At 38.8% G+C, this 24,858-nt stretch overlaps 2 protein-coding genes across 15 annotated transcripts in view; one reads left to right on the top strand and one right to left on the bottom strand.

The window, feature by feature from the left end:
- The window catches only part of nckap1 (NCK-associated protein 1), a 31,403-nt gene extending 20,552 nt beyond the window's left edge, over nucleotides 1-10,851 (bottom strand). For 3 of the 7 annotated variants that reach the window (XM_051380246.1, XM_051380218.1, XM_051380237.1), the window contains exon 1: nucleotides 10,560-10,850. In XM_051380246.1, the coding sequence (XP_051236206.1) occupies nucleotides 10,560-10,667 (108 nt within the window). In that variant the 5' untranslated portion in view covers nucleotides 10,668-10,850. Of the gene's footprint in view, nucleotides 1-5,149; nucleotides 5,168-10,559 lie in introns of all 7 variants that reach the window. The other 4 variants (XM_051380200.1, XM_051380191.1, XM_051380226.1 and 1 more) reach the window with 3 other exon arrangements.
- Nucleotides 9,878-22,841, top strand: LOC127352372 (dual specificity protein phosphatase 19-like). Of its 8 annotated transcripts, none has more exons than XM_051380742.1 (7): nucleotides 9,946-10,117; nucleotides 12,533-12,605; nucleotides 12,790-13,039; nucleotides 16,853-16,899; nucleotides 18,120-18,191; nucleotides 19,144-19,296; nucleotides 21,760-22,841. In XM_051380742.1, exons 3-7 carry the CDS (start codon nucleotides 12,814-12,816, stop codon nucleotides 21,940-21,942), a joined length of 681 nt encoding a protein of 226 aa, XP_051236702.1. In that variant the 5' UTR covers nucleotides 9,946-10,117; nucleotides 12,533-12,605; nucleotides 12,790-12,813; the 3' UTR covers nucleotides 21,943-22,841. The 8 variants fall into 8 exon arrangements, with proteins under 8 accessions (XP_051236707.1, XP_051236702.1, XP_051236687.1 ...); XM_051380701.1 differs by lacking the exon at nucleotides 9,946-10,117 and adding an exon at nucleotides 10,852-12,400; XM_051380747.1 differs by lacking the exons at nucleotides 9,946-10,117; nucleotides 12,533-12,605 and adding an exon at nucleotides 9,878-9,936.
- The last annotated feature ends 2,017 nt before the right edge of the window (nucleotides 22,842-24,858 follow it).

A 24,858-nucleotide genomic window follows, 5' to 3' on the forward strand; every position in this document is an offset into this window, starting at 1 on the left:
GCGGTGCAGTCTAATTTGCCATTAAGATGCACGTGTCAACAAGGAGATTCCAAAATGTTTTACAATCAGCAGGGTAGATATCCACTTTGCTGAATTAAGTTTGGAAGTCTGTGGTTTTCATGTATGGATAAACCAGGTTTAACTGTTGTAAATAAAGACTGAGCCTGAATTGATCAGTGGTTCTCAACTGCTGAGTTGTGGAGAGCTGAGCCTCGATACTGAAATGTTCATTTCAAATAAAAATAATACTTGTGATTACACTTTTTTTTACAGATCGGACAACATAATGTATTTGCTGGCCCTCTTTACGATCTCGATTGGCATCTAATAATTTAGTGTGCCTCATTTTGATCAAACAGAAGAAAAAAATGGTATCCACAACACAGAAAGGATGAGAACCACTGAGATAGTCCCAGGTAATGAGATGGTTTCAGTTTCAAACTGTCTCTCTGAGCCATCACCGGTTAGTACCACTGCATGACAGGCAGAGTGATGGATGGGGAGAATGAAGGAGGGACTGAATGAAAGAGAGGAGAGAAACACACAGAGGAAGGAAAAAAAGGGGGGAGAAAGAGGGGTAGAAAAAGTAAAGAGGGCACATAGATAGGTCAACTGAGAAATGACTCAAGAGAAATGGCAGAGTGAGGAAAGAGAGAGATAAGTGGAGAGAAAGCCCTGTCTGAGCTGAATCTTCAGCAATGTTTTAATTATTTCTCTACACTCGCAGAGCTGCCATCAATTATTCTCATCTAATCCACTGTAGGCGTTGCTTTATCTGCCTGACTGCCCTGAATCCAGCAGGAAGCAACAGCGCTCATGCATTATGGGTAGTGTCGTCGTGAATGGTGAGGAAGATGTGTTTCATGCATGTGCCATAAACAGAGTGAATGTATAAAGTTTGTTGGCTGCCAACACAGAGGAGCAATCCTAGAAGAGATCAGTGCCTTTGACCGTTCTGAGGATTCAGTTCCTCGTGGTTAAAGTTTAAGTTTAAGAAGTGGAAGCACACATTTAGAAAAGCCATAAAAAGTAACATGAATTTACCAAAATGAAATCTACACAACACAAAGCTATGCTATAGATGTAATGTTTCTACCCGCAATAACACATCACAGCTAATGAACCTACAGGTTCAGTTTGCATGGCGCTGAAACATTTCCAGCATCAACCAGTACAAAATGAAACCACAAAGCAGCAACGCATGCTCGTTCACACACAGGAGGTAACTGACAACCCCGGGGATTCAAATGTGATGAAACATAAGCTGAAAATTTGGCTTTTGTTGACATGTAGCAGTGGAGAGTTACACTCGCAAAAACTGACAAAGCATTGCACAGTAGTTACGTCTTGCGTTGCGGTCCCAAGTGCAATACATCCCACTGCTGACAATGGGTGTGGTCAGTGCAACAGGCATCCCACAGAGATCAGGGGTTTTCTGCCATTGAGGATTTAAAGTTTCATCACCATTTACATTTACAGATTAGCTACAGAATTACATCAGAGCAACTACTGTAGATGCTGCTGGCCTAACTGCAAGTTCAAAAGGAATCACTGATCTGCTGCCACTTTGCATCTGATATAATTCAACATGGGATGCAAAATGGTGTTAAAGAGGTTTAATTCACTGTTAGCCCACAAGCAAAATCAACCGAACAATATTTATCGTGCTAGCTACCTAGCCAAAACCCAGTTCAGTGTGTCTGTTAGCTGAAACTAGTTTGCTCACTAAAAGCACCAGAAACCGGCATGCTGAGCTCTGGGAGAGCTCGGTCTGAATCACAACTACTACTGCAGGGTCTCGCACACAAAACACTGGGGGGGGATCTGACACAGAACAAAAACACACAACACCAACATGACTTCAATACCCATCAATGACACAGATTGGACCTTGAGTCTCAGCTTGTTTCCTTGCGTCCACTTCTCTCACACCTGACCAGATTTCCAACTTCAACAGACATCAGTGCTCTTTGTCAATGTCACTGTGCGTTTACTCAACAGCTACAGGCCAAAGAAAATCTGTTAAGGTGTGTGAGAGACGGACTGAATTTTAACTATGTTAAATGAGAAACAAGGAATCAAGATGTGACTGGGAAATCCATGCAGTTGCAAAAGCACAAGCCTTGTTGTTTTTGCTAATACAGTGCTCTTCTGATGACAACACACCACTAGCCTCACCCTACACAGCAGACTAGTCTCTACATTGGCCACTAAAATGTAGTTACCCTTTGACTCACACCGGGGAACTGTAGAGTGAAAAAACACTGTCCGGTTACTACATGACATTGGTATGCTGACTAAAGAGGCGGTACAAGTGTTTTCCATGTTTTAGCCCAAACTCAAAGATAAAGTTGGAAGTTTTTTGCTGTCGTGGTGCACAGGCTCTACAACAGCTTACACATTAAGGTTGGTCAAGAATGTTAACTTGTTAAACTAAAATGTTCCTGTACATCACTTTGCGATGCTTGCTCAAGATAGGTACTATAAATAAACTTTACTGATTTATTTACTTACTTGTTGGTGCATTCAAATGATTGTAGGAAGCTCCAACATCCAAGACTTGTGGGTAACCTACCAACAGCGACCTTTTATGATGCAAGAAACTGCCAAAATCACATTTTTCTAAACATCTGTGGTTCTGGTTTGATTTTCTGACTATATAGTTTGTGGGTGTAGTGCTGTACAGCAGCTGACTCTAACATGTTAGATATTAGAAATTCCCACAAGCACTTGAAAGCAACAAAAAGGAATAGCTTTAATCTGTCTGTTCTCAGAACTGCGTTACAGGTGACAGTGACAAGACTCTGACTAAGATAAAGGCACTTAACAAAACATTTGGATAATGGTTGGCACTGGTTATAAATTAGTTGTAATAAATGGGCTAAAACATGCAAAACCTGTTAAACGGTCCTTCAAATTAATTTCTATTACACTCGAATATACTAGAGATTATTTCTTTCTAGATATGGCCACACTATTAGTGTCTCATCAGCTGATTTAGCTTCAACTAGATTACTTACTCAGCTATAATTCATCATTTTACTATCAGAAGTGCAGAACAGAATTGGCTTCCTAGTTGCTTAGCATCACAGAACAAAATCATAAAGATGTATTAATCATTTTCTGTCATTTACATGGCGTGGCATTGTCCATTAGTGCTGGTGGTGGCTAGTGCAGTAAGCTGGCTGGCTGGGTTTGGGTGGGGTGGGGGCTGATGGAAGGATGGATGAAAGGAAGGACGCAGTGAATGAAGGGACAGGGCATGGGAATAAGCTGAGAATCATTGGGAGGAGTAAGGGAGCTGTTGCCTGGATACCAGAACAGACCTTAGGCTCGCCTCCACCATCGTTTCTCCACTCCGGGTAGCAATTAACAGCTGAGCTTCTCAAAAGGGTCCCCGCATTGACTGACATATGGCAGGGGACCCCGTAATAGCTAGCACTGGGCCAGGGTAACCTACATCTGAGCGCTAATTACGGATGAAATATTAAAACACTCCATCTCAGTGATCCTTCAGAGTCCCTGTAAACCACGCAGAACATACTTCACTGAGATGAATTCCTTTTTGTCATTCCTTACAGTGTGAGCTCTCTCTTTTTCATGAGTGGGGGGATTAACTTCTGTAAAAAGAAAAAAAAAAAGCTCCAAAGAATGGACGGTTCCATGTGATTAGGAACAGAACCACTAGAGAACCACTACAACCTGGTAAGAGCTGGCTGACTGCCTGGACTGCCTGTTGGCAATCATCAGTTTGCATTTGTCAGCAAAGCTGTACTTGTTCACTACCAGAATACCTGGAAACTAATTCACAAAAAATGTAAGAGCGGTCATCTACAAAAGTGCTTGTTGGGATGTTTCAACTGTAATACGTGATATATTGTCTGCCAAAGAAGTCACTTTATGGAGGAGAATTTCTAGACATGCAGAGTGGTTAAGTAGTGATTAGTTGGTGGCTACTGATAAACAGTAGGACATATTGTGCAGATATTTCACTTTTCTATGGTTCATTAAAATAGATACAATAACGTTTTTTTCATATTTGTGATCATCAAATTGACTATTAGCCATTTTCCATATACACATGCTGGCTTGGCTTTACTCGGTTTGACTCGCCGCATTGGCCAAGCGTGGCAGGGATTTGCATCTCCATTATAACAGGGCTACCAGCATGAAGGTGTGTCTTTAAAGGCAGAGAGTGCATCAATAGTTGAGAGAGCTCCAGATTGAAGCAGTGAATCAAATAAATAAAACATTATTTTCTGATTGTTTCACAGCAGTTAGAGTCTAAAGCACAAATAACCAGTATGCAGACATGTTTTTAGTGAAGAATATCCACTAACAGCAGATATCTGAAAGTAAAAACAAGGACTCGGTAGAGAAACTAAACTTCAAACCACAGTGATTCAGGTAGAAGCTACAAAAGCACAGAGAGCGGACCAATCAAACTTTGTCCTGGAAATCTGTGTTTTTTGGCTTTGGGTATTCAACATTAAGACTTTTAAAAATGTCTGTCTGCTGTACAGACATGAGTTAAGTTTAAGAACACACTGTGGGCCGATTCCGGAGACGGTCCATCTCAGGCGCGGCTCTACGTTAAACTGGTAATGGAAAAGCAAATCAGTGCAGAATGGTTTGACTTGGCGCGGCCAAATGTAAAAGCCCAATATCACTATGGTGTCTGGGGGCTATGATTCATGCAGCAACCACTCTTTCTCACTCATTTTGTCAGGTGCTGTGGCAAAGTTTATTGCCATATTCATAAGTGAAGACTTAACCACCTGTTAATTTTTTCTCATATTCATATTTAAATCTAGTTTTGGCTTCTGCTTTGCAAACTAGTAAAATAAAAAAAGTATCTTTATTTTCCCAAACAAAGCACAGAAAAACAATCTGTTTGAATGCCGTATCCTAAGCAAATGAACACACTGAATTTCCATTTTAAGGGTCGGTAAATCTGACAGTGGATGGAGCCCAGCCTTACTCTCAGCATTAGAGATTCAAACATGAAGAGGAGTGAGGCACAAAGGAGAGGACCAACAGATCAGTACAGGTAGCCAGGAGGAGGGGGAGGGAAGGAGGGAGAGGAGGGAGTTGAGGAAGGGTGAAAGGGGTGGGGTTTCATAAGTGGAAGGTGATAAACTTTGCAAACCTTCCAAACTTGTCCTTGCTGCATAGGAGAGGGGGGAAGCATTGGAACGGAGAGAAGAAGAGAAGAAATCAAAACAAAGAGCCCACCCAGACAAAATGCTGGATCACTGGTCTACACACTTGCTCACAAACACAAACACACACACACACACACACACACACACACACACACACACACACACACACACACACACACACACACACGCACCCACATGTCTTAAAACAACTGCTCTGAGAGTTTAGTTAGGGGAAGCCGTTCAGGCATTTCTTTTCAATACAACACATAAAAACAGCGCAGGCTGCACCAACATGTGATCATATTAACACTTGTTTGAACGCACGCTGTCTTCAAAGTAACACAAAGTGTAGTATCCCTACCTACCCACTCAGACACATTAAAAATTACACATCCATTTTAGTGTGGTAGGGCTGAAATAATATGGCTGACACTCTGTCTTATAAAGAACAGTGTGAAGACAAAGTTTGGCCCCTGCTGTTTTCGCAGGCTGCAATGTTTGCTCCACATTTCTGCTCCATGGCTGTTGCTTAGTAACTGTCAATGCACTGTTCCCTGATGGCTGAAGCATTGGGTGCTTATTTTAATATCTGGTTATCTACCTATTTCTGGCAGTTTTGGTTGAAACTGGGTTTATCCTGGCTGTGAAGTGGTACGAATATGTGGCTCAGCATTGGTTCAAAATAGTGGGTCAAGAAAAAAGCCTCTGTGTTGTGGGAAACTGTACTAATTCTACTGCTTGAGAGATATACCAATATATATTAAATTAAATTTAAAAATGGTACGTTCGATAAGTAACAATTAAGTGCTTTAACAAAAAGCTCAACTAGAAATGAGGTCATTTAGAAACAGTGTCTCATTTGTGTACCAAAGAAAAAACAAATCTAAGGATTGCAAGATTGTTTGTTTATGTTTAATAAGAGATGACTATCAGTAGAGAAAAAGTTGAATTGGTGGTCTTCTACTCTCATCATGTCATCTTCACATTGTTTACAGTTAGGCAGTAATCTGCAGGAATGATACAAATTCTAATGCTTTGTACAATCTTGACTTCAGAGGTTTGCCCCCTACAGGAATCATGGGTGATTACAGCCCATAATGAGGCAGTTACAGCAATCAATCTAACTGGTTTCTAGCTCACATATAGGTATGCAAGTAAAATAATATTGGCTATAGTGCTTAAAAATAAACTTTGGTTTTTGCTTTGAAGTGACCTGAACCAAAGTTGCACCAGCCAACTTTCAGTATGTTAGAAAGTCCTGACGGTGTGAGCAGATCATGACCTGGTTGTTAACAGTATAAATGAGTGCTTCAGTGACTCAATGACCTAATGAAGTGTTAACTAAACATGCATGATTAACTACACACTGTTGATTGGTCGGTTTTCTTATCTGTTGACTTTCTTCTTGGGAAGTAGAAGAAAAAGAGGAACAAGAACAGTTAAGGAAAGCAGACAGCGAGAGAAAAGGTGAATTATTAACACTCCAGTCATTATAATTTACCCACTTAATTTCTTATGAATTCATTTAGAGGCTTGGCAGATTTGGAATAAAAATTACTTTCATGTATTCCCTTTCTTGGTTTTCCAGTGAATAACTGGCTCTGCTTTAAACGAATGATGAAAAACTGACTTCATTCAGAGTGTATTTCCAACAGCATGTATTGAGCACTGATGATCCCTCAGCAAACATGCTGACCACAGCACACATTCAGAAGTCTGCAGGTTTTCATCCAAACCAAACACTACAACAGGTGATTTCACAAAATTCCACCAAAAAGGAGGGACGAAGCACCTGGTGAAGTCTTCACTTTCAAAGAAAACCTGCATACTCTCAGCCCTCAATAGCCTGACTGCCCATTTGTTACCAAACTCACCCCAAAAACAAGTTTTTAAATAGAATAAATAAAAATGTATAGTACTATATATAAATTTATAGACTATATATTATAGTCTGAAGGAATTCAGTTTGTGCTGCTTTTTTCCAAGGGGAACATGCTATCCAGACCATGAGAAATTTATTGAGGCCTTGGGCAATTTGTCCCTAACTGCTCATAAAATGCCCTTGAAATTAAAAACGAGGGGTAAAGTTGCCCCCGGTAACTACCCTGGGTGTCCTTCATTAAATGTCAACCTGTAATTTTTTTCCCCCAGTACGTAATTATTCATGTGTGACTGCAGCTACTGTCCCCTCTGAGCCACCATAGGTAAGCCTATTACAAGGCTACACCTTCCAGTGCATTCTGGGCAACAAAAAAAGAGCAGATTTTGTTGATCAGAAAACAGCGACAGTAAGTATGCAGTATGAAGCAGTAGAAAAGGTTGGCACCACACAGCCAGCAGAAGAAGAAAATCCTAATCTCACACAAACCACTGCATCATCAAAAAACAAAACAATCAGTGTTGTAAAAAAAAACAGGCGAATAGTGGAGACTGAACTGGTTGGAAACAGAGAAGGTCATTTCCTCTTCAATAACACCAGCTGAGTGTCCAGTAAAAGGAAGGTGGTAAACTGCATTATGCTTTAAAATAAACCTCTGTCATATAAACTGACTGCTAATTTCCCAATATCCAATGCAGTTGTTGTAGCAGAGATAAAACTTCCCCTAAAAACTGTGTCAGAGAGGTGTTTATTTCACTTAACGGTACTTTTGATCTGACATTATAAAGCAGAAGAAGCTACAGATCCAATATCGACAGTGAGTTTAATCAACATCTCTCTCACACGGTTTTAATGAAACCATTTTTTACAGCCTTACAAGGGGGCTTCTGCTGCAGGGCTGTTACACCAAGCTGCATCATAATTTACAGGTGTTCATGTTGTTACGTCCATCCTGTGGATACAGCCAATGCATTGTAGTGCTGGTGTTAGAGAACATCCATTCAAGTTGCTAAAAACATTGAGACCATGACGGTTTTTGACTGTAGTCATGATACATTTGAAAACGTGTATTTTTAACTAACTGCACATTTGCTCAGCAGACTATGGGGGTTACCTGAGTGTAAGCAGGGTTAAGGAAAATAAATACCCTGTAAGCGCTGTGTGCAAGACAAAATATGATGTTAGAAGGTCCACTGGCTGAAAGATAAGCAAACAAAAACTTTAATGCCACTCAGCCAAGATTAATTAAGGTGACTGTTACGGAAAATATAAGGAACAGATTTTAAGGTTTTCTGCAGATAGTCGATGATGTGTAATGAGTGAATATGCTTAAAATGGAAAAGAACATTACTGTGATCTTAGATGATAACTGTTAGTGAGCATGACTTACTCTCTCCCAAAGGTAGAAACAAGACAACCAAATCTGTCACCTTTGTTTTCATTAAGAAACATAATAATGCTACTCCACTGATGATACATTAGAGACATCTTTGTGAGCGCTTCAGCAGGGAATTTACATGGGAAATTTCAGGAGCTAAAGAGATTAAACTGGTCTCCAAATTGCTATCGAGGGTACCAGAATCCGTCCAGAATGAGCCCACTGATTGTATCAAAGATTACTGTCCCAGTTCTTTCGTTTCTAGCTTTGGGATGTAGTTGTTACTGGATGCTGGAAAGTTTTCTAATATTACAAGGTAAAAGGAAGACATTAAAAAAAAAAAAAAAAAAAACATTAGAGCAGAATTTCAGGGTGGATATGTTCAGAAGCCTTATGGTGAGGCAGATCAGGATAGATATGAAGATGATGGGACAGACAGAAAGAAAAAAGGAAGGAAGGAGGGAGGAAAGGAAGGGCGTACTAAGAAGAGTAATCAGCAGCAAAATCTCAGTGATTGTGTCTGACTGCTCATACTGTCTGAGAACTTCCAGTGAATAAAAGAAATACACGTTTGTTTCTGATTAGTAATTATCTGAAATGTTTAGTTGGGAATCCAATTATCTGATGATAGAGTAGACTCAAGGTGCCTTCAGACCACCGACTAAATTCCTTTATTTTGGAAATGACGGCCTAGGAGAACTGACATGTCAATCAACAGGAAACAGTATGGGCATTCAGACAGTTTAACTTCTACTCTGTTCTCTCTAAAACTTTTGTAGGATATGACTGACCTCTTTCTCTCGCTTTTTATACATCATACATACCCAGGCACAAAGGCTTGTCCCACACAAACAGACCCACTACTCTTCTCCTCCCACACACAAACCATTGGTTTAATACTTGAGCAACACAGTTAAGAGTCAGTTACATTAATAAATGTGTTACATTTATATTCCTGCATCCATCGCGCTGTAATAATGTACACAGAAAATTAAGCAGCATATGTCATGTCAGTGTTACTGAGATAGGGTTACATATCAAATGCTATACACTTGTGTTAAAAACAATTAGTTAAGTTAATGTACTAATGAACTGACAAGCACATTACAGGTTCAACATAAAGTGAGCAACACTAGATAAAGCTAGGGCACACACATTAGGAGACATTTGCTCTTATCCGTTTTCATTTTATATTTGATAATGCATTCATTATTCTGTATTATTTATTTTTTTGACTGTCAGATAAACGGGGCTGCTTTTGTCATCGTATATAATTATGATGCTATGATGAGTATTGGTAGATTTATTTTGGACCAGTTGCTAACGTTGGTCGTGACTTTAATGATTAATCGGATAAACGAAGCGAAAAAATAAACGACAATAATATAAGCAGCCTTTACTTGTTACTTTCGCTTCATTTTCTCATATTTTTATAGCTGCCAGCTTGGGTTAAAAAACAACAACGAGAGAACAGGCTGATTCAACCGAATATCCTTTAGCATCAGACTGCAGCTGTATGTGTGGTTTGGTGTTTTGGTGTTTTGGTGGAGAGCAGAGACGACGCCCGACCGCTAGCTTAGTATCGCTTGGTTAGCTTATCCAGCCGCCGCCATTACCAGGCGACGTTAGCTAGCTCTTGACGCTGCTGCAGGCCCGAGGGTTGCCGATATCTTATCACAGCCTTCATTTGCTCAGGTTTCACTTGTTGTTGCAGTTTCTGGTTGATATACGGTTACAATACTGCTTACAACAGCGGTCTATATTAGTCTTTAATGCAACCGAAAATCGGTTTACACGATAAAACCGACGGGCAGCTTTACCGCAAGCTAACGCGACAGCTTGTGGCTAGCAGTGCCCACAGCATTGGCTGTATATCCAGGGACGCTAGGGGGTTATATTCAGGGAAATGTAAGTGTCTATCGACGCATATTTACCTGTTAAAAGAACATTAACACTGGCTAATATACAGAATACCCGGGGTAAATTAATCTAGCTAGCGTTGGCATACAGTGCTAGTGTGTGTGGCGCTCATATTGACAGTCGTTTGGGGTGCAGGTGCAGATAATGTCCATATAATCGATCTGTGAACGGTCCTATCTGGTTACTGCTGAGGATATAACTGCGTGTGTGTGCGAACCTTTTTGATATTGTAAACACGGGTCAACATCCCGATGCCTCTGTCGTTGAGGATGGTGAGTTTTTCTGCCAGTTTCTGCTGGCTGGGCTGGATCACACCCCGAGACATCTTCTCGCTGTTCGGTTAAATCTCCAATTCAATCCCGAAAAATATCACAAATCTCCGCAACCTCTCGCCCGTAAAAGAAGAAAAAAAAGAAGCTGTTTGTGTTTGGCGTTATTTAGATTTCGCCCATGTTCAGATATTCGGGGACAGCAGCTTCCTGTACTCCACCCCACCGTCTCCCTGCCTGGGTTTTTTTTTTTTTTTTTTTTTTTTTGGTCACAGGGATGAGGAGTTGTCCTGGTTTTCACAACGAGGCTGGCTGCTGATGCGTTCACGGACCCTCGTTAATAATCCTACTGTATCCCAGTTAATCACTATTCGATGTTATAATGTTAAAAATCGAATATGGGCAGTGTTGGGCTGGTTACTCTTAAAAAGTAATTTGTTACTCATTAGTCATTATGCCTTTTAAATGCAATATTAGTATTGCTTGATTTTTTACTCCATGTCAACAAGTAATTAGTTACCCACAAAATTGGTTATTGTGGTCCTTCTCCCCAATGTTCAGACTCAAGGCGATTAAAATACAGTTTTGTTTGTTAAAATAAAGGTAATGGGAATATTTCTAGCCGGTAAATGTAAGCAGTTCAATCTTGGATTGTTGGATTTCAAATCAGTAGGAGGTGATAACAAAAAGAAGGTTGTAACTAGAAATTTATTTTGGGTGGGGTAACTGATATAATTATGGAGATTTATTAGTAATTAGTTACACTTCTAGTTACTGGGGAAAGTAATATTATTGCTAGTTAGTCCTTACTGGCCAACATTGATCCTTAACTGATGCAAACTACCTCAAAGTGTATTTTCAAGATGGATACTAAAATATTTAAGGTATAATAGACTAAAATAAATCTCAGAAGCTTATTCTAAGGCCTCGAGGGAGTAGATGTATATAAACACATACACAATACTGCTTCATAGTGCTTCATCAGGACATGCTTTGACTAATCAGTGCATCTTATGTTTTTGTGGTAAAATTACAAGTAAACCTTTTTGATGTTTTTGTCAAAATGCAAATTTTGCCCCAGTCTGTTTTCATACTTTGTTGCACTATTATATTTTCTGCACACACAGCTTGGCATTTAGTTAGTGTGGAGAGATATTTAAAAATACAGTTTAACTGTATCAAAATATATTTTTCTAAATTATAATGGATAAACTATCATTTTGACATTAAAAATTATATTCCTTCTACGTAATTAAACTTCCAGAATCTGAATATGCATAATATCTTAATTTCTGAAGTTTTCTGCTTTGAGTTAAAAATTGGACCAGGGTTGACTTCCAAACTATTTTTGAGTTCATGTCCATGCTCGTAGTCCCTTAATTCGGTATCCTCAGTGGGCACCGAGAAACTTTCCACTATCAGCAGATAAATGTAAAAACCACCTTCTAGTGTCAGACTCTGCACATACATCAATCTGCACAGTGAAGATCAAACGTCCCACTGTAGGCTCAAGAAGAACAACATTTTTGAGTGGAGGGGAACTTTAACTATTTTGATTCTGATTCTGATTCGTCCGATTTTACTGTGAATCCTGAACGCACCACATTGTTGACGCAGCTTCCGACTCCGCTGTCAGTGCTGAAGCTCTTACTGCTGCTACAGTAGCTGTTTCTCACACAGTTACCCTCTGTTAAATACTCTAGCCGTAATATAATGTTATATTCAGGCTTAAAGCAGCGATGATCTTGTCTTTGCGGGAGTTTGGATAGATTCAGTAAATTTAGAGCATGTGGGTGCCCGAAGCAGGAACACTAAAATGAAAAAAGCTCCGTGTTTTTGTTCACAATCAACCATTATTTCTAGGTGTTATGTACCTCAGTGCCCACTTTTCCATTCAAAACTTCTCACATTTTGTACATAGGTTAGCTGTTGTGAGTAAATGCACCAAAAGGTTAAGTTCATCCTGTGTAACATCCTGTAAATCCACTGACAATGTAAGTTAAAGAGCAACCGGTGTGGGGAAAGGATAACATTCTTAGAAATAATGACTGAATCCAAACTGTGTTTGTAATTGTATTGTACAGCATAGTTTATTTAACCTTTAGCTCACAGGATATAAATGGTCATATTGGGCTGTTTAACCTAATGCCTCCCCTAACAGTGTTTGGTTTGTTTCAGCTGACTCCTGTTAACCCTGGTGTGATGCATTCGCTGGCTCAGGAGATCCAGGGCTTCTCCAAAAACCGTCTGAAGAAACAGTGCACACATGTTACCACGGTGACAGGCAGGAAGCTGCTGGAGAGGAGGGCTGATGGAGAGGAGGGAGAGGAGCAGGTTGAAGAGCTGGAGGAGGGAAGCGGATGTGGATTTGTGGAAGATAAAAGTCTGGACCTTCAAGTCGGTGTCGTTCGACCCTTCCTACTGCTGGGTAACATAAACAGTTACTACTTCTACTACTACTACTAATAGTACTGTTGTTTTCTAGACTTTATTGATTTTTTTTACTACTACCAGGCGGTAGAAACTACTTAAATAATGTATGGTACTCATGACTTAAATATTATTTAAGAGGAAATACAAAGTACAAAAGTACCTTTTTGAAGACTTTCTGAGGTCCCAACAGGTCCCATATCTAAACCATTTCAGTAAAACACTCTCTCCAAAAGAATCCCTCTGCTGTTCTCTATTCACTTTTCCAAGAATAGTTGAGAGCAGTTACACCACCCAAACATATTGAAGTAAAAGTAGGACAAAGGACGTGTTTTAGAATATAAATATATAAATAAAAAATTACAAGTACAGAAAAAATACAGCAGTAGTAAAGTTAACAGAACGGTCTGACTGTAGAATGTCAATTAAAGAAACTGCAAATATATAAAAAGCCTCACCTGCAGTAATTAAAGTGCTAATAAGTACCTGTGATCAAATATTCTAAACTCTTTGGCTTTTTTTTTCACACCCTTTTCAGCAAATGGAACTTGCTCAGGTGTCACCACATAATACCTGTACATAACGTTGATATGGTGATAATATACAGTTATATACTTAGTAGTAATTAGTTGCTTTCTACCCCTGGCTTCTACACAAATACGGCTATTAATAAATAAAACACCCAGCACTGCTGCTGCCACTATTACTACTACTCCTGCTGCTACTCCAACCACTACAGCTGCTACTAGTACTGCCACTACTACCAGCTCTGTAATAATAATAATAATACTTTTCTGTTGACCCTTTCCATTTTACATAGACAGATGTTAATTCATTACATGTTAATAGTAGCACAGTGGAAAGACTGTGCTGGAGCCTGTGAGGTTTTAACTATCCAGCAGCATTAGATTCATAGTGTATCAGGTCACTTCAGTATTCCAGATCACAAAGGCACTAGGTCATGGTTTGTTACTAATAATGAATAAATCAATTCCTAATAACAAATAAATCAATGTCATTCATTTTGAATTTGTCTCCAGAAGCATGTAACCTTCAGCTGTAGAACGCAGGTTGACACCCTCACATGTCAGCATGTATCCGATGCTGCTCAAGTGTTCTTGAGCTTGACATTGAATCCCCTCACAGCTCTGGGGTGCTGTTCACTTCTGTAGCTTATGCTGTGCTTTGACCTCACTGCAGGACAGAATCAATCAGAGAGAATTTCTCAGCAGGGATCAATAAAATATTACATCTGTTGGGCTCAATAGAGGTGACTCTTTCTCATACAGCGGTTCACTGTTAATATAAACTGTTATTACAGCTTACAGGATCACTTCTTAAGTAAACCACCTTGTTAAACTTTTGACAGATTTTCTCCAATACTGAAATGGCTCTTTGCCGTTGTGATTCTCTGACAGTGTCCCCCTGGACAATAGAGACACTTTTTGATTTGCTTGGTTTTTTTTTTTTTCTTTTCTTCATTTCAGGCTATCATTCAGCTTGACAAGAGGCCTCTTGTATGTGATGCTCTTGTCACAGTTGTCATATTATGTGTATATGCCCAGTGAGACTGGAGATGATTTCCGCTCTGCGTACTTTGTACACCCTCAGCTCTTTTTAGCACTATGCTGTGATTTCAGTATCTAATATTTATAATAAACTGCCATCCTTTTCTAAATATCAGTGACGATTATTATTTTGCCATGCATATAACTATAACCCGCCTGGATGGCTATACAGACAGACCTTAATGTTTACAGTAAAATGAATACATTACTGATAAGGCTTTTATAGCTTGTGTATTTCCAAAATGTTGTCTTTTTATGAAATATGAAAAAACTGCTTGGTTTAAAGGAACACCTCAACATTTTATGAAATACACTTATTTGCTTTCTAGTATTTCTGTTCTATAGATGGCAATCAAAGAGGATAGCAAATAAGAATTTCATTATACAGAGGAACCTGTTCTCTGGGCACATGACAAGAAAGCTCTTTAATGTTAAAACACTACATTTGTAAAGATATTTCAAGAGTTATTAGAGTTATTTTTCTTAAGATAGTGGATAATTTTCTGAACCAACAAAAGAACATTTAATCCTTCATCTGAAAACCTAAAAATCATCAAATATTGAGATCATTGTTTTACATACATTTTTTTGGCAATATGTACTTGTAATGCACAGGAGAAATCAATGGAGAGGCAGAAGGCGGTTTTCAGGGTTTTTGCTGAGCAAACATACTGTAAAGTATAATTTAATTTCTAAATATAGAATTTAAAGCCATTTTTAATACCATTTGCTACTCAGCAGAATAAAGATGACTGAGAGCTGTCGTCTGTTGTGTAGCAGATTGAATTTGGTCCTGTGTCGCACTAAAAATGCTCTAAAAATCCTGGCATTCCTGCATTTTTCCACAGATGTGTCAGTTTAAATCTTTTCCTTCTGCACTGATGAGGCATATGGGCTGGAGCTGGCTTATTTCCAAACACACTCTGTCCTTTGGATTTAGATTTTCTTCTCAACACCATGAATTTGGCATTATGTGAAAGTGGCTTTGGCTACTGCTAAGAGTGCAAATATTGCTACTTTGAAGGCAGTGAGCTGCTGCAGAGTACCCACTCTGGAAATCTGGAGGAAGTCCTGCCTTCATATTCTCTTTCCTGCCCATATGTCTCTTTCACATAATTATCCAGCTCCTGCTATTTTAGACTATGACCGCTGTCTCCATGAAGAGTTATTTGACAAATTGAAAGATACTGTTGCTCATTCTGTTTTAAACTGTCTCCTTCAATGGTTATCTGCCTTTGTCAACTTAAATAGTCATTCAGGTTGGCTTGCTGCATGGTCTTTTTCATTGTATTTCTTCCATTAGTGACCTGCTTCCTCTGCTGCATTAGTCATTCAAACTCTTGAAGGCTGTTGTCATGAAAACGCATTTGCTCCCTCTTTTCATTTAAATCATAAACTTCCTTCTCTGCAGCTGTAGATAATATTGAATGTTTATTTCAGCAGTTTTTAAGCCTACCCTAGAGCTGCCATACAAATGATCTGATTCTGGGTTTTTTCTGTAGCTTTAAGGCATTTTACTGTTGGTTTCCGCTGACTGATATCTTCCCTCCTTGGTGCTGCAGCTGTTCAGAAAGGAATTTCTGTCTGAATGTTTTCCTACTAAGTGATATAGGTGCTGATATCCAGCAGCATTTGCCTTCTGCTGCTGATGTTTTACAGCACTGGTTTGATTTTACCACTCTGTATTTCTGTGGGGTCTCTCTTTATAAGACACTGTTCCCTGCTTTATTTTATCAGGAATAAAGCTGCAGGGATAAGCTTTTCACATTTTCCCCAGAGCCCTGGGTGACATCTGACGTCTAAAACCCAAAGATATTTAACTTAAAATGATACAAAAAAATAAATATTGCTCACATTTTAAAGGCTGGAACCAGCAAATGTTAGGCATTTTAGTTTCAGAAGAATAATGGATTATCGAAGTTGTTATCTTCCGATTGACTATTGGCTTTTGTTCTAATTAGGAATAAAAATGTGCAGTACAGTTTAACAAAACCAGCAGTATCACCACTGTAACACATACAATACAACTAAATTATTGTAAGTGGTACATTTTCTCTCATGTAAAAATAATAAGGCAGATGCCAATTAATATTCATGTAAAGAAAGAAGGAAAAGCATCATTTTTTTAAATCATTTTATCTCTGAGCAATTATTATCAGCCCGCAGGAAGCGGATACGTTTTAGTAAGCAGGAGGAGCCATGCCCTCTTGTCTGTCTTCTCATCAAGTTTTCTGCCTTTTCAGCCTCTCAGGATGCAGCCCACGACATTGACACCCTGCAGAGATATAAGGTCAGTACAGAGGGATCAATAGAGCGAGCATGCCCTTGCCTTGTTGTGATCGCATGTGCAGTGACATGAGATTAGAGGCAACCCGTAGGTGTGCCTTCCTGCGGCTCGGCAACGACCGGCCAATAGCCAGAGGAGCTTCATGACTCATGCAGTGACAATTTAGCTCAGTAGAGGGAGTAAATGATTATATCAGAGAAATGTGACTACTCCTCTCTGCAGTGGCTGCGCCCAGGCATGAGCATATTGCTGCCTGTGCAGTCTCAGGATGATGAATTGGAGAGATTACAAATACCTTCACTTCCTGTTTCTGGGATGAAACCTTTGACTGCCTAATAAGCAAACCAGCCAAAGTTCCCCAGATAGCTATTACAGGTCCAGAGACTTGACTGTGGGCTTGAATCACAGTTTATAAATGGATCTGTTCTTACACCACCAACTTGTGTTTCAGTAAAAAGACCAAAACACTGTATCAGGTGGTGTTGTAGTCTGTGGGGAAAGCAAATCTCTGTTCAATACAGGTATGATTCTGTTTACAATATGTTCACTGTAGAATCACATTTTTAAGGCTTATACTGGTTTCCATTGTATTCAGGTTATAATACAATATGGGTCAAAGCAACTTCTTATTTATCTCCCTGTTTCAGTGATTCTAATAATGTCAGGGTTAACAGTTGAGAATGATGCCAGTTTTGTTTCTGGCTGCTTAAACTTTGCTGCATTTCCCACTCTGCTGTATTTAGCTTCTCTATCAAATCTTTAGTAATGAATGAAAAGAGCAAACAAAGGGATGGTATCATGTGTGTTACCAAAGTCAGACATTCACTTTTATTTCAGCAGGTGGACCCAAATTACATCATCAATCATGATATTTTTTGTTTCGCTGGCTAATTACTACATAACTTGATTTGAGAACGCACCTGCGCAAAATTCTATATTTAGGTTGTAGTTTTAACATCGGGCAGGGACAAAAAATGAAGATGCAGTTCTTTTTTTTCAGTTGATCAAAGAGCATTTTCATTGTCAAACTACTTTAATAACATATGACTGAATAAATAAACATATAAGCAGGATTTTCCAAAAATCTGATTATAACCAGGATATCACTGTGCATGTAAACACACTTAATTAGTGATGAAATATGCTCTGTATCATCCTGTATTCTTATTAAAGAGAAAGGCTGCTATTATTGTAGATTTTTATTTTCAACAAATCCTGTGAAGGATGGAGAATGGACATCAGATACCTGCCCGGAGGTCAGCCTCAACATGGCGTCTGGTAGCTGCTCTCCACAGGTAAGTAATTCTGTTGTGCGCATAATTAAATCTTTTTGAGGGATGAATGTTTTCTAGCTGTCTATCAGCATTATATAGCTGTATGCACTAGTGTTAAATGGCACATCATGAAGTTAGCCAGCATTCATAACTCAAACATTTTAATCATGCACACAAGAGAGTTATAACATACCTGTGGAGAGCAGCTGCCAGACGCCATGTTGAGGTTGCGATCACATTAAATCATACCCTCGAATCTATGCCTGTGTGAGTGAGATATTTCCCTATTTGAAGACAATGCATTTGCGATTTGAGCCATGGAAAAAAAAAAAACACACACAAATGCAGTGAAGTTCACATCCAGAGATGTTTTAGATCAAAATTGCAAATACTTTTAAATACATATATTTGTGAATTTATATTACATTTACTTAAAAACAAGAAGTATTTGAGTGTGCATCAGAAATACATGTATGAACCTTTTATATGTAGATTTTATTACATTCATGTACGGACATACATATGTTTGTGTGAATTAAAAAAAATGTTTTTGTTGAGAAAGTTATTTATAGATATAACTCACAAAATAGCCTGCACTTGTGAACCATCTGTGCGCATTCAATACTATGAAGACTCATCTGATTCTATAGGACACACCGGTACGTTGCTTAGATGTAGAGCTGGAGAGAATTTAGCCCTCAGAGAAAAGCCAAATTTAAGTGAGAGTAGACTAACACTGTAAAATGAATTGGAGCCATCTGTCTTCTTTCCCGTATCCCCCCCCTCTATTTTCTCCCTCTCTCACTTTCTCTTCATCTTTTTTCAGTCCTCTTCCTCACTCTCTCCTCTCACTCAGTCACATTCAGGTGGTGTCATGTCATCAATATGGCTGACAGAATATCGTTCTTGCCAAAGCGAAAAGTAACAGACAAGTCAATGCTCAGGGAATTTCATGTCTCTTTCTCCCTGTCAGGTCTCTCATGTGCTTAATGTTGCCTATGGAGTCACTAACCTGTTTCCAGATCAGTTGGTTTATAAGACACTTCAGATCCTGGACCTCCCAGACACTGACATCACTTCATATCTTGGGGAGTGCAGCTCCTTCATAGATCAGGCACGAAAACAGGTATACACACACACACACACACACACACACACACACACACACACACACACAGAAACAATTAGCATGTAATGATCCACTTTTACATAGTTGACAGTGAAATATTTTGGCACATAACCAAAACTATGAATTGTCGTTTTTACACATTAAATGAATGAGATAAAACAGTGAGCTTTAGAAGTCCTGGTAGATACCGTAAGCTTAAAGCTGAGCCAGGCTAGCTGTTTCCTCCTGTTTCCAATCTTTGTGCTAAGCTAAGTTAGCCACCTGCTAGTGGTAGAGTGGTATCAATCGTCTCTTCTAACTTTAAGCCATAACTGAATCAGCATATGTCCTAAAACTATTTCTTTAAGTCAAAGTACAGAAATATATATATATATATATATATATATATATATATATATATATATATATATATATTCTTTTAAAAGCAGCATTTTAATGAACAAATTTTATTTAGTTAGTTTAGTTATACGTTATATGTCCATTATAGGTTTAACTTCTAGTAAATACAGCAATATATAATATTGTAAAAGTAAAGAAATTCAATATCTCCTGCTGAAACTTATATAAATAAATAAATAAATAAATACTAAATATCAAGTAACATGAAATTTAAATTATTTGAGTAAAGTGCAAGTACCTTAAAATTTTGCTTTAGAAAATGTACTTATCTTTAACCTTCAGATGCAGACATACACACGCACATCATATTTTTTAAGATACAAAATGCATCAAATGTATTAAAATATTTCTCATCCACTTTTTCTCAGGAGGCTCATGTAGCCTAAAAATGCTGTTTTTATATCTGCCAGCTAATTTACCATGCCAGTATGTGCACACAGCTATTCTGCTACCTCACTGTGATGCATTTTTAGACATCTACAGCAGTCGGTTATCTGTAACTCAGCACAAAGGCGAGGTAGGTGGAGGGTGGTTACCTATTAGAAGACCTTGATGGGGTCATTTCATTTAGGAGAAAGTCAGAATATTCTCTGCTTACAATTAGTTTTCTCTCAGTCTTTTCACATCCTGTATAAAGTCCTTTTTAAGGGACTATTTCCTGGCAGAGACTTGCATTTCTTCCAGTGTGTGTGTGTGTCTGTGTGCCAGGAGATTGACCGTAAGCAGAACATAATGTGATGTGAGCACTGATATGAAAACGCTCAACTCGAGCGCAATGAAATAACAGCAAAACAAGAAACTCTGACAAAACCAAATTAAGTCTCCGTGTTCACTGTGATGGATTATCTTGCTCAGGCAATTTTCAGTCTGCAGAAGTTTTTTGTTGCTGTTTTTTTTCAAACAGAAAGAAAACAAGACCCAATGTAACTATAGTGACTGCAGACACCAGCACAAATAATATAAAGCAGCAGAGAAACCTCTTTGATTTATAGAAACATATAAAAGACTGATATCATTGGTATAGCCATTCGATATGTGCTTCATTTGATTGTATTTTCCCCAGAGGACCACCTTGATTGGGTTATATTTTGAAATGAAAGCACAGATAATACTGATAACATGTCAATTACAGAAACCAAGGCTCTGCACATTTGTGTAGCCAAAGCTAATTTAAATCTCCTGTCCCTCAATGGGTATTGATTGACATGTAAAATAAAAAATGTGCCTACGGTTTCTGTTCTGCTCCATCTCAGCCACAAAAGAGACTTTATTCTGTGATGGGAGGCTCCATGTTGAATAAAAGAGACAAATGTGTCAATATGCTGAGCTTCAGAACAGAGCCATGGGCACGCATTGTCTAAAGATGTGGCTGGAATTTAAAAAATTCATTTCCAGCCAGGCACTCTAGGCAGTAAAATAATTACATCAACATTAATATTAATCATATCGCAAATTTGGACACACACACAAACCACAGTCACATATTTATTCCGTCTCAACTTGCCCTACATGCTCTGTCTAATGCTGCTTTCACAGAGTCGGGAATTACAGATTTTCTCAGGGAAAAATGCCGTGAAATGACTCTTCAACTTGTAATTTTTCTGATCTATCCGATGTGGTTTATAATTTTTAAATGACAAAAAATAACATATTTACTCACTAGCTGTATCTGGCCTCATAGATTATTTTTTGATGTTTTCAGACATCAGCCTCTGAGACTTCTGACACAACCTCAGTACAATGAAATTCCATTTACCTGCATTGTATTGGCGTGGCAGCAGGAATCATATTATATTGCATATCAGATAGCAATAAGTAGAAAAATGTTTCTAACCCTATACATTTGCTGGTAAGCTTATAGTTGCATTTGTTGCTACATCCATTGCTAACTGGTTAACAGAGCTTACCATATCATTACAGTGCAACATTTTATGGGGAATATAATTTCATCTAGGTCAGACAATCCATGTTTATTCAGTTTCTTTCCGAACTTGAACATGTGCTCTCTATTATGTTTACCCTCATAACCTTTCCTTTTCTATTCACTGTCTCTTCCCTCAGGGCGGTGTGGTGCTGGTCCACTGTAACGCAGGCGTATCACGCTCTTCCTCTATCGCGATTGGCTACCTGATGTTGACGGAGGGGCTGTCTTTTGATGATGCATACAGTCAGGTGAAGCTGGCAAGGCCCTCAATTCACCCCAACCCCGGCTTCTACCAACAACTACAGAGCTACAAACCTTAAAGCTGTGTGTGATTTTTTTTTTGTCCATTTGGGAGCAGCATAAACGAGTTGTGAACACAACACTGACATATCAACACCTTTGAAGTGAATATGATGAACTTGTCAGCAAACAGTTGCCTCTTTACCCATCCAATACAGAGTGAGTTCAATATTCATTCTGCTTCTAGCTCTGCTTTGGTCTCCACCAACTCCTGAGGACAATATCTGTCTGTTTAGCAGCTAAATGCTCCACTGTGTTCACCAGCTTGTCGCTAACAATGTCTGCCTGCTATTTGGTGCTGTGCAGGCAGTGTATAGTTAGTTTTTATTATAATATATATATAATAGTATTCACTGAATCCAGCCGCCTGCTGCTGGAAATGATGTTGATGAGAGCTGTCAGAATGAACCAAAAAGCAATTTATTGAAAGATGTTTAAATGTTCTGAGAACTACAGATTTGGTGATAATTCAGTGTGTTTGTCACAGCGACTCTTCTCACATTACACATTGTGACTTCATCCATTGTTAATATAAAGAACATTGCTTTAAGGAACTACAACTATCTTCTTCATCTTAAAAGAATACAACACTCAAGGGCTTTAGGTTGGCTTTTCTTTTACCTGTGATAAACATTTTATTTTGAAAATTGTTGTTGTTCTCCTTATCAAAGATAATGAAAATGTGCCATATGTTTGTTCATACACGTGCCCAGTATGTATGCATGTGTTGAGTGTGACAATTGTATAAAAACACAGTTAGTGAAAACCTGTCAGCCTTTAATTCCACAGTAGTAAAATCTTTGTTAAGAAACTGATTTCCTGTTAGAGCCGTTCATTTTGGAGGCACCTTTCTCTTAGTTTTCTTTGCAGTATGGATTGCTTTCTAATTAAAGACATACCAGTTTTTCATGAGGTACAACTTGATTTCTTTCTTCTTTCACTACACAAACACATACACCATCAATTATAATGATTACCCTCACTGCTGCATTGTCTCTATCAATTTAACAACTTTGCAAAGTTGATGCGCTAACCTCGCTCCCTTGAAATAATTAACTTGTAATTAGCTTGATAGATAATGAGGGAGAATCCAGTTGGCTCACACGCTAATCAACAAACACCGCTGGGACGAGCTCCTGATTCTGCAAACTCACTCGACACAAATCTATATCATATTCTAATCTTCTCTGTTTAAATGGAAATACAGTCTATAGATGTGTGTTTGTTGTTCCCCCAGCTAAGCACATTTACTGATAGTTATTGTTATTGATTAATGTCCACAGTGTTGGAGTTAACTGTCCAATCTGTGGAGGAGGAGATGTTCTGCACACTTAATTATATGCAATTTAAATACATTAGTCCAATTGTAAGACAGAAAATCAGAAACTACATGCTGAGTTACATAATCTGCAAAGTTACAGTGACATAAAAGAAGCCTGACTTTACTGCCACAAAGCGCACAATGACCATAACTTAACTGCAGTTATGAATAATAATAGTGACTGTGTGATTACTTCACCAGCTGCTTAGATTTATCTGGTTTTAAATATTCTGTTTTCAGGCTGAACTTTTGATTTAAATGTCCAGTGTGTAAGATTTAGGGGGATTTATTAATTATTTATTATTTATTAATATGCAGGTACAATTGTGGATTAGGTGGACTAAAGGTTGGAGAAGTGAGCTTGAGACAGAAAGTTTGTTGGTTCAATCAACCCGACTGCCTGGAAAATCTGCATGGGCAAAGGAAAAAGCAGCACTTGCCCCTCCCGCATTACCAGCACTAAAGTGACCTTCTGCGCCGACTCCACCATGTTGCTCCCATGGATGTATGAAGAGAATCACGTGCAGCATGGGAGGCGACGCTCCATTCATTCCAATGAAAGCCATTCAGTGGCAGATGATGCCAAAAAAGTCACTTCCTGCTGTAAAGAAATTACTTGGGTGAATGCATACTGTGCATGCTCTATAATGGCAGAGGCACAGTTCCTCCTACATGCTTGGAACAGGAAGGTGAGGTGAGCGGTATGCAATCTGCAAGTCCACCACTACATCCGACAAAGTCCCATAGTCCCTCTCAGGATGAATTTGAACTTTGGCGATCCTCAGCTTTTCATCTAGTGCCATCATCGGGTCAAATTTGAGCAAAAAGCTGCAAAACCGACAACATTCCCATCAGCCTCAGCTGTACATTGTGTTGAATGATAAACACTAGCATGCTAACATGTTAAACTAAGATGGTGAAAACACCAGCATGCTCTCATGATTTGTGCTCACTCACTGTGCAGTTAGTTTTTTCCATGCTAAGTATTCTGTTCAAATGCACTTCAACAGTAAGCGAGCCCATCAATGTTTGTACGCCACGACACTGAGCACTGATTCTGTCTTCAGTCTGTTGCTAGTTCCAGCTGTTACGTTCAGTTCTGTAGCCCCTCTATACAAGCACTGCATATGAAGTTAAAGCTCAGCAGCCTATTATTTATGATAGTTATCACATTATGATATTATGATTCCGTAGCGTTCGCTGTCTTTTTATTAAGCTTTTTAAAGAGGAACTAATGTACCGACTGGTCTGACAATGGCACTCTCAGTCACTGCTTAAAACTACTCACTACTTCTTTCAGTGACAATGATGATTCTGTATCCATTCACTGAAAATGTGGTGTTAAAGGTCCAGTGTGTAACATTTAGATCTATTAGCAGAAATAGAACATAATATCCATAGGTATCTTTCCATTAGTGTATAATGACCTGAATAGAGTAATCGTTGTAATCTACAGACAATGCAGGTCACCTTGGCGATGGAGTCAGCCATGTTGAACCGACGGACATTTCTACAGTAGCCCAGAAGGGACAAATTAAACACTGGCGTTCACCTTTTTCACATATTTTGTGGCCAACGTAGTTTCTCCTTCGTGTTCACAATCTGCAACTACACC

This window comes from Dicentrarchus labrax, unplaced genomic scaffold (genome assembly GCF_905237075.1).
Source record: "Dicentrarchus labrax unplaced genomic scaffold, dlabrax2021, whole genome shotgun sequence".
Lineage (NCBI taxonomy): Eukaryota > Metazoa > Chordata > Actinopteri > Moronidae > Dicentrarchus > Dicentrarchus labrax.

Bases quoted from the DNA above. Each gene is read 5' to 3' on its own strand.
- LOC127352372 (XM_051380692.1), top strand. From the start codon at position 12,480: ATGTACCTCAGTGCCCACTTTTCCATTCAAAACTTCTCACATTTTGTA. The intron at 13,040-16,852 runs GTAACATAAACA...CTGCCTTTTCAG, and splicing joins TCGACCCTTCCTACTGCTGG to CCTCTCAGGATGCAGCCCAC. The intron at 16,900-18,119 runs GTCAGTACAGAG...AATCCTGTGAAG, and splicing joins ACACCCTGCAGAGATATAAG to GATGGAGAATGGACATCAGA.